We start from the raw sequence: 12,652 nt of genomic DNA on the forward strand, positions 1-12,652 counted from the left end.
CTGAGGTTCCTCCTGCTGCCCATCCACAGACCCAGAGCTGAGGGACCTCATACAGGGGAAAAACCAAGGCCCGAAGAAGGGCTCCCGCAGGTGGGAAAGGCCGGAGGCTCTTTTCTCTGGTCCATTCTAACCCTAGCGGTCAGTTGATTCATCAGTGGGCATTTATGAACCAAGTGAAAGGGGCCAGGCTTGGTGCCAGGGGCAGGGTGGCGGCCAGGCTTCGGGGAGCTCAGCCTCGGTGGGGGGAGAACACAGGAGAAATGCAAATAAAGACGGGCACGTAACAGAGAAATTCAGGGGGGCGCCCAGGAAAGGGCCGAGGCGAGGGGACGAGCAGGCCCCCGAGGAGGCTGGGGTACCCGGGAGAAGGACCAGGACGAGGCAGCCCAGGCCTCCAGGGGCTTCCCCCAGCTGGAGCGGCCCCTGGGGAGGTCCAGGGGTCTTCCTGGGATGTCCGCGTGCCGGGGATGCTGGAGACGAGAGGATCTCACTGGGGGCTCTGGGTCGGCCTCTTCCCTTTAACATTCGCCGTCTCTTTGGCACAGACCTTCCAGGTCCAACCTGAACGTGGCCTTGGAGGAATGCATGACCGCCCTGGACCTCTTCCTCACCAACCAGTTCTCCGAGGCGCTCACCTACCTGCAGCCCAAGTAGGAGCCGCACTTGTTGGGGATGGCAGGGTTGGGGGTGACGGGGACAATGGGAGGAGCGGGGAGGGGGGTCCTGACTCTCAGCAGATGTTTCCATCTGTGTAATGGGCAGCACCAGCAGCTTCAGGGCTTCTTGTCCTCTGCTGTGAATCAGCTTCGTGGCCGGGTTCTTGAACCACTTGGAGCCTCCGTTTTCTCATCTGTAAAATGGGGGAAATCATGGCTCCTCCCTCTCAGGGCTGCTGCGAGGATCAAATGAGATCCGCCTCCCCCCCCCCCCAGTAAGTACTGACGAATGCTGGGGCTAACGAGGGACACAGTCCCTGCCTGCAGGCGGCTTACGGTCTTCTGGGGGCCGCCACCCATGTTCTCGGTGGGTAAAGCTTATTTTAGATTGGTCGTGGCCCCTCCGGACCTGCCCATCCAGGGCGCTGAGGGAATGGCCACGGATACCAAGAGGATTAAAGAAGATGAACTGAGGAGACAGAGAGCAGCAGCGCCTCAGGGTCAGGGAGGGCTTCATGGAAGCAGGGGTACTTGGGTTGAGCTTCAGAGGGAAACAGATTCTGAGGAGCATTGAGGGCAGGCATCCCAGGTAAGGGGCACAACCCAGGCAAAGGCATAGAGAAGGGAGACGAATGTTAAGGTGATGAAATAGCCAGAGGGGCCATTTTGGTTGGGATGTAAAGTCCATGGACCTAAGCAGTAGAGAGGCAAAGAGGCTTACCCAAAGCCACAGGCAGTCATTACCAGAGCCAGACTGCCACAAGAAAGTGAGGAGCAGGGGAGAGAGAGAAAGAAGGGGGAACTAGGAGGGAGAAAGAGAGAGATCAGAGGGGGGGGGAGAGAGACAGAGAGAGACAGAGAGAGAGACAGAGAGAGAGAGACAGAGAGAGAGAGAGACAGAGAGACAGAGAGAGAGAGAGACAGAGAGACAGAGAGACAGAGGGGGAGAGAGACAGAGGGAGAGACAGAGAGATGGAGAGAGACAGAGAGGGGGAGAGAGACGGAGAGACAGAGAGGGAGAGACAGAGAGATGGAGAGGGAGAGAGAAACAGAGAGATGGAGAGAGAGGAGAGAGATGGAGAGGGAGAGAAGAGAGACAGAGAAGGAGAGAGAGAGAGAGGGATGGAGAGGGAGGGAAGACAGAAAAAGAAAGAGCACAAAGAGGATTTGAAATGGTTTTTATCTGGAACGATGGTAGTAACACATCTGCTTCCTCACCGAGGATTACGCCAATGCTAACCCTAACCATGGCAGGTCTGGGCTCCTCTGGGATGTAGGAAAGAGTCTTTTTCTGTGTCTGTGGCCAGAATCATCATCTCCTGGAAGCTGAACTTGCCAAGCTCTCTGGGCTTGGCAAGGCTGGCCCGGGATGATGGCACTGTGGATTTGAGGCTCATCTGGCAGAGGGAAGTTGGAGACAGGCTCTGGGGGAGGCTGAGACAGGACATGGGCTCCAGGGGAAGGATGACAGCAGCTGCCATTCCTATAGCATTCAGCAGCTTCGACAGGGCTTTCTTCCTTGACCTGTGAAGACGACAGGGTGGGGATTATGACACCCATTTTGGAGATGCAGAAAGAGGCCAAAAGCGGCAAAAGGGCATGCAGAAGGTTATGTCACTAGCAAGTGTCCCACTTCTCCGGCGTCTAAGCTGAGAGCTCCGGCTGGCCCACTTTGTAGCCCTTCCATTGAAGGATCAGCGGAAGGGACTCGGCATTGAGCTGGGAGAGAAGACCCAGGGGCAACTGGATAGTTGTCCTCAGGTGTCTGATGGGCGATCTCGGAGGAGGGGATTGGCCTCCTTCTGTTTGGTCCCAGAGGCCAGAACCAGGAGCCTGGAGGGAAGTTGAAAAGATCATCAATTAGGCTGGATGGAAGGACAAACTGACCATGAGCATTATTCTGGAGGGGAAGAGGCTGCCTGGGGAAGTGGAGGCTGGAGGATCCCTTGACAGGGGTGTTCTGCTGGGTGAGTGCTGGAGCCTCCAGCTCTGAGGTTCTCTGGTTCTACAATCTTATCTCTACCATTTGGGGATGAAACCGTAAACAGGGGCCCCAGTAGGTTGGCAACTTGACGGCTGATTATCACGGATGGTCCCGTCCTCCACCCTCCTCTCTCTGCCTTCCAGTGCCCTGGATAAAGAGGCAGGCTGGTTAGGCCAGTGGGAGTTGTCCCACCCGGCCTGCCCTATGGGCCTGGCTTAGGAGGTTGGGTCGAAGCACTCCCTAGTGGCCCTGGCCCCCAACCACTTCTCAAGGCTAAACCCCGAGCACCCCTTGTGCTACAGGAAGCTTCTTTGTTCATCTGCTCCCCCTCGTTGATGCGCTACTCTCAAGCTTCCTGGGATCCCAGGATTGAACACTGGAAGGGACCTGCAGAATTATTTGTCCAAACCCTTCTTTTCTTTTCTTTTTTTTAAAGTTTTTATTTTGAATATTTTCTCCTAGTTACATCTTTCATGTTCTTTCCCTCTCCCCCAAACCCCCTTAACCCACCCCCAATGACATACAATTCCACTGGGTTTTACATGTATCATTGATTAAGACCTAATTCCATATTATTGATAGTTGGACTAGAGTTATCATTTAATGTCTTCATCCCCAATAATATCCCCATCAGCTCATGTGATCAAGCAGTTGTTTTTCTTCTGTGTTTCTCCTCCCACAGTTCTTCCTCTGAGTGTGGCTAGTTTTCTTTCTCATCAGTCCCTCAGCCTTGCTCTGGATCCTTGCATTGCTGCTAGTAGAGAAGTCCATTATCAAACCCCTCTTTTCTTAGGACACCCTGACCTTCTGTCTTAATATCAGTTCTAAGATAGAAGAGCAGTAAGGGCTAAGCAACTGGGGTTAAATGACTCGCCCAGGGTCACCCAGCTAGGAAGTATTTGAGGTCAAATTTGAATCCAGGACCTCCTGACTCTAGGCCTGGTTCTTCCTCCACTGAGCCACCTCACTGTCCCTAAATCCCTCATTTTGGAAATGAGGATACTGAATTCCCGAGAAGAGATGGGAGTTGCCTCAAACCCCACAGATCAGGCCCCATGAGAGCCGCTGAATGCATGTGTGGAGTGGGATCTCGGGTTCTGCACCCCAAAGTTACTCTAAGGAGCAGACAGGAGATGGGAGAAGATGCTGGCAGAGAAGAGGCAGCCTTTATTGGGAAGGGGAGAGGCCGGGAAGCCCTGCTCGGAGGGGTTGACCCAAAGCGACATACAAAGATATTCACATGAAACAAGAATTTCGAGGACCCGAACACGCTGCTCCTCCCCAGAGGCCCCCCAGCTGTGTTCTGGATCCCGCCCTGCCCTCCTGCGCTTTCCCAGCGTTCTGAAGCTCCAGGAGCCGTCCTCAAGTCTGCCGTTCCCAAGTGGAGTCCGTTTAGACGCGGCCTCGGCCTTCCAGATGGAAAGCCCGGCCCAGTGGGGCCAGATTGTGCTGTCCCTCCCCGTCAGGAGAGTGAGTTCAAGGCATCTGCTTGTGTGTGTACGTGAGGCGGCCTGGGGAGGGCTTCCTCCCACACCTCCTTCCGAAGGGCACCAACTTTCACCGATCTTCTAAGGGAAGCTGGAGGATGGTGCCTGGTTTTAACGCAGACCTGCGTAAATGGGGTTCCCAGAGAGGGAAGGGGCCTTCCCAGCCCAGCCCCCTCCTCTTACAGAAAGCGGGGCCCACCTGCCCAGCTGAGGAGCACAGCCGGGGCTGGGAGCTTCACCCTCCAGCTCCCCACAGCCGCTTCTCTGAGATACAGCCAGAATGGGACAGGTAGGGACAAAGCAGGAGCCCAAGGAAGATGAGAGCTCCGGGAAGGCTTCCTGGAGGAGGCGGCCCTTCAAAGATGAGGGGTGGGAGGCAGAGACAAAGATGGGGAGAGGGGAAAGTCCAGGGTTCAGAACCCGGCCTGGCACCAACCACTCTGAGGCAAGGGAAGACGTCTGAATGAAGACTGGAGAGCTGTGCTGGCGCCGGGCCTCCGAGGGGGTCAGACTTTTAACTGGCAATCTGTGGGCAGCCGTGACGTGTCTTTGAACTGGAGAATGGCCCGATCAGACCTGTGCCCTGGCAGCCCTGGAGGGTGGGCTGGAGGCGGCCCAGGAGAGGCAGAGAGCGACAGACCAAGAGCAGCGATGTGGGGAGAAGAGGCCCCTTTGTTTGTGGGGAGCAGGAGATGCTGAGGGGGATCCCCCTGGATGTGCCCAGTGGGCATCACTGACCTGGATCTCTCCTCCCTGCCTGAGAACCAGTCCTCCAGGGCTCTGCAGGCAGCTCAGGCCTTGGCCTCTGCCCTTGAGTCTGGCCTCTAGAGGTGCCTGATCAACGTCTGCTGACTGACTGGCTGTTAGCACAGGCTGAGAGATGGGGCGGGAAGGCAGCCTGTCCCGCATGGCTTTCCTTCTCCTCTGAGAGCCTCGGGTGCCGCTCCCGGGGCAGGACTGTGTGGAGAGAAGGGGGGGTGCCTTGGGGAGCCCAGAGAGATCTCGCTGTGGTAGAGCTGGCCACCCGCGACAGGCCAGGCTTCCTGGGGCTGGCTGGGGGCCGGGAGGTGCTCAGGAGGGCTGCAGGGCCTCTCAGATGAAGGGAATCCTTGAGGGACACCCCAGGCGGTCAGCGACCACAGACATTCTCGTCCAAAGCTACTGAGCTTTTTCCTTCTCTCTGGGCCATGCCTCGGGGGTGACGGTTGGGGCCGAAGCAACAGGTGGCAGAGACCAAGGGATCCCCAGGCCGTTCCAGGCCTCCCCAGACCCTCAGCCCTCCTAGAAGTGGAACCGGAAGTCGATGAGATGGAATAGGAAGGTGCTGCGTTTGGCCTCTGACACTTGGACAAAAAGGCAACGGAGAATAACAAAGAGAAAGTCCTGGCAGCTGTGCCAGGGGCCTCAACAGGCCGGTGCTGGAGGCTGCAGCCGGCTCTGTCTGCCTGAGATTCACTGAGACGTGTGGATGGGGCTCCAGAGAAAGAGGCCCCAAGTGGGGCAGGATTGGGGGTGCGCCGGTGTACAAGGCAGACACTCTGGGAGGTCTGCAGGTCAACAGTTCAGGACTGCCCTAATAACTGCCCAGACACTGGACTTACGAGATGCCCCAAAGTTCTTCCTGGAAGCTCCCCAGGGTAGGGCTCACTGTCCCGTCTGGCCAGATCCATGGATGTTCCTGGGGAGGAGCAACTCCTCGGAGGGACACACCAAGCCCCCAAGGCACCAGTGGGCAAGCGAGCGGCAGAACCTGCTGGCACCTCTCGCAGCATCTCTCAGTGCGAGAGCACATCTGGCACTGGGGCCTGGCTTGGGCTCTAGCTGCCCTGTGTATGAGCTGGAAGGGGCTGTTCTGTCCCCCTCATCCTTCTAGGCCCTCCTCTAATGCCAGCAATTTGATCCTCTCCAGGCACCCTCTCCCCACTTCCTGTGACTTGGCTTCTAGGACCCCCCTCGGCCCAGCTGGCAAAGCCCCCAGGAAGCGTCTGGGCCTCCCCACACATACCTGGCAGACTGAGGGTGCCCAGGGTGTTCCTCGGGGGCCCAGGCGAAGGCGAGAAGCCTGAATGCCCACTTGAGCCTTGGTGGTGACTGTTGGGGCAGATGCCTAGACAGAACATCAGCTTCCTGACCCCAAGGGCCTAAAGGAAAGCCAGCTAGGCCAAAAAGAAAATGAGGCAACGAAGCAGGCCCAGTGGTTTTCTGAAAGGGATTCCCAGGGCTGGCCTTCATGGTCCCATGGAGTCACAGTCCTTATACACCGGAGCTGGCTGGCTGGAGCTCTGGGCCTGGATCCAGGAAGACCAGAATTCGAATCCCTTCACCACTGCCTGCCTCAGTTTCCTCCTCTGTAAAATGGGATGAGAGCACCTACCTTCCAGAGCTACTGATGGTGAGGATTTGATGCACTAGCATACATAAAGTGCTTTGCAAGTCGTAAAGCAGGTCTCCAAACGGGGAGGAACAGGAGCAGCCCCGCATCACAGGCCGCCTGTTTCCTCCTCTGTTAGACAAGAGGGTTGAATGGGATGGAGGCAAACGGAGCTCAGGGGACTTGCTCAGGATCACTCAGCTAGGAAGTATCTGAGGTCACACTGAACTCTGGTCTTTCTGACTCCAAATCTGACGTTCTCTCTAATCCACCTGGTAAGGCTGAATGGGTTGCACTGATCCAACAGGAGTTTGGAAATGTGGATTGGGAGGGCAGAAGAGAGGTCTGGGCTGCACCACTAAAGCTGAGAATCATGACCACAGAGAGGACAACTGAATCCACGGGCATTGCTGAGACTGCTGAGGGAGATAACACGTAAAGAGCAGAGAGGCCAGGGCAGAGCCCAGGAGGAGGAGGAAATCTCAGAGGAAGGCTGTCCTGGAAGCACTGAGGAGGAGAAGGGATGGACGGTGGCTGCAGAGAACAACTCTGGCCCCGGGGATGTATGGAGACTCTGGAGAGCCAGAAGCTGGCCTGGAGAGAGTTCAAAAGACACTGAGATGAGGAAAGAGTTGAGGCACCTTGGAGACAGCCTGGGGGTAGGGGTGGGTAGCCACAGAAGGGAGCCAAGAGGCCAAGAGAAGCTCTGGGGGCTGACTGGAGCCAGGAGAGTCCATGGAGAACGGGGAGACACAGAAGATTAAGGGGAGAGCGGGGATGCCACTGCTGGAGAACAGGCTTGGGCACATGGAGGGCTCGTCTTGGCATTCTATGAGCCAGGGGAAGACAAAGATGGTGGCAATGGGCAGCAGGGAGAAGAGGAGCCTTACAGAATTTTTTGAGTGACAAATGAGAAAGATTTTTGTCAGAGAGGATACAGAAAAGGGGAGCCCTAGGAATTTTTTCTGAACCTTTGCCTTCGATCTTAAAATCAATATAGAGCAGTAAGAGCTTGGCATTTGAGTTGTGACTTGCCCAGGGTCACACAGCTAAGAAGTATCTGGGGCCACATTTGAACCCAGGTCTTCCTGAATCCAGACCTAGCTCTTCATCCACCGTGTTATCCAGCTTTCCCAAGCCTGGGAATTGGAGAAGGGAAGAAAAGGTGAGGAAAAACCCCTTTACTGAGTGGGAGAGCAAGGTAATTAGTGGAGATGAAGATGCATAGAAGCAGAGCAAAGCCAGGGAGAGCAGAGAGAGCCGGGGCCCATTGGGGCTCTGAGTCGCTGGGCCAACATTAAATAGAACAGGGGTAGCGATGTACCCTGAAGAATTCCAGGAGTCACTACTGACTTAGTTTTCTGTGTTTTATTCTATTTTTATTCATTTTATTTACTCTTTGGGGATTCCATTTTCATTGGGTTTGGTGGATGCCTCTGGACTTGAGGGGCTTCTGGGCTCTTCTCCCAGGCCCAGACCCAGGATTCTGAGATTTTCCCCATGAATCCGACTCTTGTGATAATTCCTGATTCAAGGACATGGTGAGGCCAAACATGGTGTGCATGTAAAGCAAATGGCAGATCTGGGCAAGCCTCATAAGCTGTTCCTGGAGGCTGGTGGCAGAGAGGCACCCACATGCAGTGGGAAGAAAGAAAGGACCCAGGGTCATCCCCTAGCATTGATCTCCCATGCTGTGGGGCCCAGAAAGGAGGCTTAATCTCTCTGGACCTCTACTTCCTCATCTGTAAAACCAGAGAGTGGGCCAAGATGATCTTGGAGGCCCTTCTTTGTGATTCCCAGGACCTTCCCCTTCCTGGGCCTCAGTCTCCCCATCTGTCAACAAGATAGCATGAGATAGCCTCTCTGGACCCTTCTAGCGCTGGATCTTGGATCCAGTTTGGCCTTGGGGCCCCCTGTCACCCCTGGGACCCAGGATTAGGAACTCCCAGGGCTTCCAGGGCAGGCTCTTGCCCAGGACTCCATCTTCCCAGGGTTGGCCCAAGGCCTGGAAGTGGGGCTGGGAACTTGTAGTCAGTTTTTGTGATGCTAAGAAAGTCAGAGGATGAGAAGCAGGGAGAACAGAAGGTCCTGGGCCTCAGAGACTGTTTGGGGGAAGGTAGGCTGGGTGGGTGGGTGCTCTGAAGTTCCTCTGCACCCTTACCCCAGTTAGGCCTGGCAACCATGCCATCCTGCTTCCTGCCCTGAAGACTTACAAAACTCTTTTCTCACTACACCCTGGGGAGCCAGGTGTGGTAGCCTCATTTTGTGAATGGGGAAACTGAGGCCCAGAGGTGGACTCAGGGAGGGAAGCCTGGCCTTGGAGCTCCAAGCTTGCCTCCCTCCCGCCCCACAGGTGCTGGTTGGCAGCTGCCTCCTCCAAAGGGAAAGACTGGTTTTTCCACCGAGAGAACGAGCAAGCAAGTGCTATTTACTCCAGGAGGGGGGACGATCTCACACACACAGGCCAGCTCGGCCTGATGTCTTTGGCAAACAGCAAACATTGCAATTCCTTCCCTTCTTCCTTGTGGAGGAGGAACTGAAAGAGGACTGCACCCTAGCCTCACTCCATGGCTCCCAGGAGGCCTCCCATTCTTTGGGTGACACAGAAGGATTGCTGAGTCCTTCCAGCTTTGCAGAATGGGGGGAGAAGCCCAGACAAGCCCTCTGATGTCCTTGCTGGGCAGCAGGACTTACTCCCTCCCCCCAACCCTGCTCTGAGGAGGCAGTGTCCAGAAGGCACCCTCCTAGGCTCTGAGGCAGAGACCACAGTTCATGGGTGCAGATGAAGAAATGAAATGCAGGCAAAACAGGGAGAGACCACTGACACTGGGGGAGATCAGGGAAGGCTTCGAAGAGAGGCAGAGGCTGAGATGAGGAAGGAGGGCATCCCAGGCAGGGAGCACAGCCTGGCCAAAGGCATTGGGGAGAGATGGGAGAAAGGGGTGAGCTTGGGGAGCAGCCACAGGGCAGTGGGCTAAAACCTGGTGTTCACAAAGGGGAATGATTTGAAATTGGGACAGAAAGGTGGGTGAGAACCGGATTAAATGCCTGGTAGAGGAATCTGTTCTGAAGATAACAGGGAGCCCCTGAATGCTTAGAGCAGGGGGTGACTCAGTCAGACTGGCCCCAGGCAGGGATTGAGGTCAAGGGTCAGAGGAGAGGAGGGCCTGAGCTGGGGTGACACATCATTGGGCAGAAGGCGGTGAGGCAGAATGGGCAGCCTCAGCAGAAGGCCCATGGAGGATGACAATCCCTGCATGGAAAAGGGGAGCTTTGGGGGCAGCCTCAGACTTGGGATCTTCAAGTCTAGTCCTATAGCCCATGGGATCCCCAAGTCCAGGCTGGCCTGGGTAGCCCAGAGGGACCCTGGCAGCATTAGCTCAGGGGGAGGGAGGAGTGCGGGGGGATGGGGGGGGGGACAGCCTGGCAGGCCTCGGTGCTCCAGCTGCTCCTCATGCTTCACTGTCACTGGGACCTGCAGGGGCAGGCAGTGTTGGGTCCTTGGACTCTGGACAATGTCTGTCATTGAGGAATTGAGGAAGAACTAGCTGATGCTTTGTGGATCTCTAGTCCCACCCCAGGCTGATAGCCTAGAGAGAGCTGGCCAGGCCACTGCCCCAGTGCAGACCTGGGAGATACTGACCAGGCCTCCCCCCACACTCACCCCCACCCAGCTCCTCCCACTTGAGTATCCCAGTGCCTCCCCCTCTGTTGTGGGGCTAGTTTATAGAGAGAGAAACTGAGGCCCAGGAAGAGAAAGACCCCCAGCATGTGTGTGGCAGAGGCAGCCCTCAAGCCCAGTCCTGGGACACCTTCAATATGTGGGCTCTCTGGGTGGGTCAGTCTAGTGCCGTCCACAGAGGATGGGAGGGGGATGAGGGAGCTGCAGCTCCAGGTACGCCATGGGCAGGCTCCTGACCCTCCCCCCTCAATTAGCTGTGTGACCAGGGATGGCTGCTTGACCCCTGAGCCTCAGTTTCCTCGTGTGTAAAAAGGTGGGCAGTGATGCTGCAGTTGTGAAGCTGAATTGGAATCCCGCAAGCAAAGGGCTCCCTCATCTTCGTCCTCCAGCCACCATTTCTGCGGCTTTAAAGTGCTTCACATATCGGATCTACTGTGGTCCCTTTTTACAGACAAGGAACTGAGGCTCAGACAAGGCTGAAGGATGTGCCAGACCTTGTGGCCAGTATGCCTGAGGCAGGATGGAGCCTGGGGTGGGTGTCCTGGACAAGAAGCTGGCCCCTGGCTTTACTGGGCAGTCCTGCCCTGAGGCTCTAGCCCGGCAGCATAGGGGCGCCTGGGGCCCTGCAGGGCCAGATGGGAGAGTCTCCAGGCTCCTGGAGAGGGATGGGTGAGGCTCCCTGGCAGGAGCTAAACAAACATGTCTGTTTGCCATGTACACACAGAAGGGCAGCACCTTTGGAAGGGGGTGGGTCTTCCTGGGAGCATTGCCTCCCCCTACAGATCTCACTGGCCTGGAGCAGCCTTGGGGCCTCTTCTACCTGCCCCCTGGAGCCCCCCAGACCCCTCCCCCTAGGCCTCTGTCTCTGGAATGGGGGATGCTAGTCAGTTTGATTCCAGCCAAACATTTATTCTGGCAACAAACATTCAGAGAGCACAAAAAGGGGGTGGGTGAGGTAGGAAGGGCCAGCCTGGTGGTCAGGAGGGCTAGAGACCTTGGACCAGTCATTTCCCTCCTCTAGGCCCCAGGTCCTCCCTCCTGTGATATCAGGATCAGAATCCCCGTGGGGGTTGGGAGTAGGGCTGTGAGGACACAGCTCTGGGGCTGGACCCAGACACGAGTAGGGTGCAGGTCAGGAGCAATGGGGGGAGCAGGCCCGGCCCAAGGAGCCAGGAGGACTTTGATGAAGGCACAAAGTGTGTGTGGGGAGAAAGAGACAAGAGCCCTTGCCCTGGATGTACCTCCTGGGTGCCTCCTCAGGCCCCTTCTCTATAAAAAGGGGGTGAGCACCGCCCTCACCCCACAGGGCTGTGGTGAGGATGGAGAAGCTCTGGAAAGCGCTTAGCACGTCTGGCACATGAGTGGCACAGTGAGAAAGCGACCGCCCCAGACTGGAAAACTCACTTTCCTGAGTTCCAGCGCAGCCTCAGACCCGGACCCTTTCTAGCTGAGTGATCCTGGGAGAGACATCTCACCTGCTTGGCCTTGGTCATCTCCTCTGTATAATGGGCTGGAGAAGGAAATGGCTCCTGTCCTTCCCAGGAAATTCTGCCTGCAGTCACTTAGTCAAACATGGTGGCAACAGCTGCCCCAGCTCGTGACTGTCTTGAATAGACTTGGCCAGCTCCAAACCCAACTCCAGGCCCAGCCCAGCCTGAACCCTCCAGAGAGAGCAGAGCCCAGGCCTCACAGGCCTCCTCTGACAAGGTGGTCACTGGGCAGCTGGGGCTCTACAGAGGGGCTGGAAGAGAGGGCCAAGCCTGACCCCTGGGGTCCCCCGTGGTCAGTGGGCCCCCCTCAGTGCCCAGCATCATGAGGCCCCCTCAGTGCCCAGTATCTCTAGGGTCCCCTCCGTGCCTGGCACATAGTGGGCACTTAGTAAGAGCTCACCTGGCATGCTGGGTGCTGAGGATGGCCCCTTCTTGCAGGGAGCTTCTCTTCTGGCCAGCTGATGACCCATGAAGGCAAATGTGTGAACTCAGGAGAGACTTGGGGTCAGGCAGACCCTGGTCCCATTGTTTCCTCATCTGCAAAATGGGGGTACCCCTAGTCCACTGGAGGCAAAGCCTATAGTAATCCCAGCTCTCCTATTGTTGGAGGCAGGTCCTGAGATTGCCCCCAGGGCAGGCGGGCCCCCTCACTGACCCCTGACTGGGTTCTGTGGCTGATCCTCAGTTTCCATCTTCCTCTTTCTTGCAGAACCAAGGAAAGCATGTACCACTCCCTGACCTACGCCACCATCTTGGAGATGCAGGCCATGATGACCTTCGACCCCCAGGACATCCTGAATGCCTGCAACATGATGAAGGAGGCCCAGACCCTGTGCCAGAAGTAAGGGGCGGGGCCGCCACCCACCAATCAGCTTTCAGAGACCAGCTCAGAGGGAGGCCCCTCCTGGGCTCTTGGGGCTCTTTCTCCCACCCAGAGAAGATGGACAGTGTAGGGGAGGGCTCAGGTCACCTGGGAAACCTG

General features: G+C 56.6%; 1 protein-coding gene across 1 annotated transcript in view; it reads left to right on the forward strand.

Moving 5' to 3' along the window:
- Positions 1–561: 561 nt before the first annotated feature.
- The window catches only part of TTC39A (tetratricopeptide repeat domain 39A), a 34,740-nt gene continuing 22,649 nt past the window's right edge, over positions 562–12,652 (forward strand). The window contains exons 1-2 of the mRNA XM_044673212.1: positions 562–650; positions 12,380–12,511. Coding sequence (XP_044529147.1) covers positions 586–650; positions 12,380–12,511 — 197 coding nt within the window. The 5' untranslated portion in view covers positions 562–585. The remainder of the gene's footprint in view (positions 651–12,379; positions 12,512–12,652) is intronic.

Source organism: Gracilinanus agilis, chromosome 4 (genome assembly GCF_016433145.1).
Source record: "Gracilinanus agilis isolate LMUSP501 chromosome 4, AgileGrace, whole genome shotgun sequence".
In the NCBI taxonomy this organism is placed as follows: domain Eukaryota; kingdom Metazoa; phylum Chordata; class Mammalia; order Didelphimorphia; family Didelphidae; genus Gracilinanus; species Gracilinanus agilis.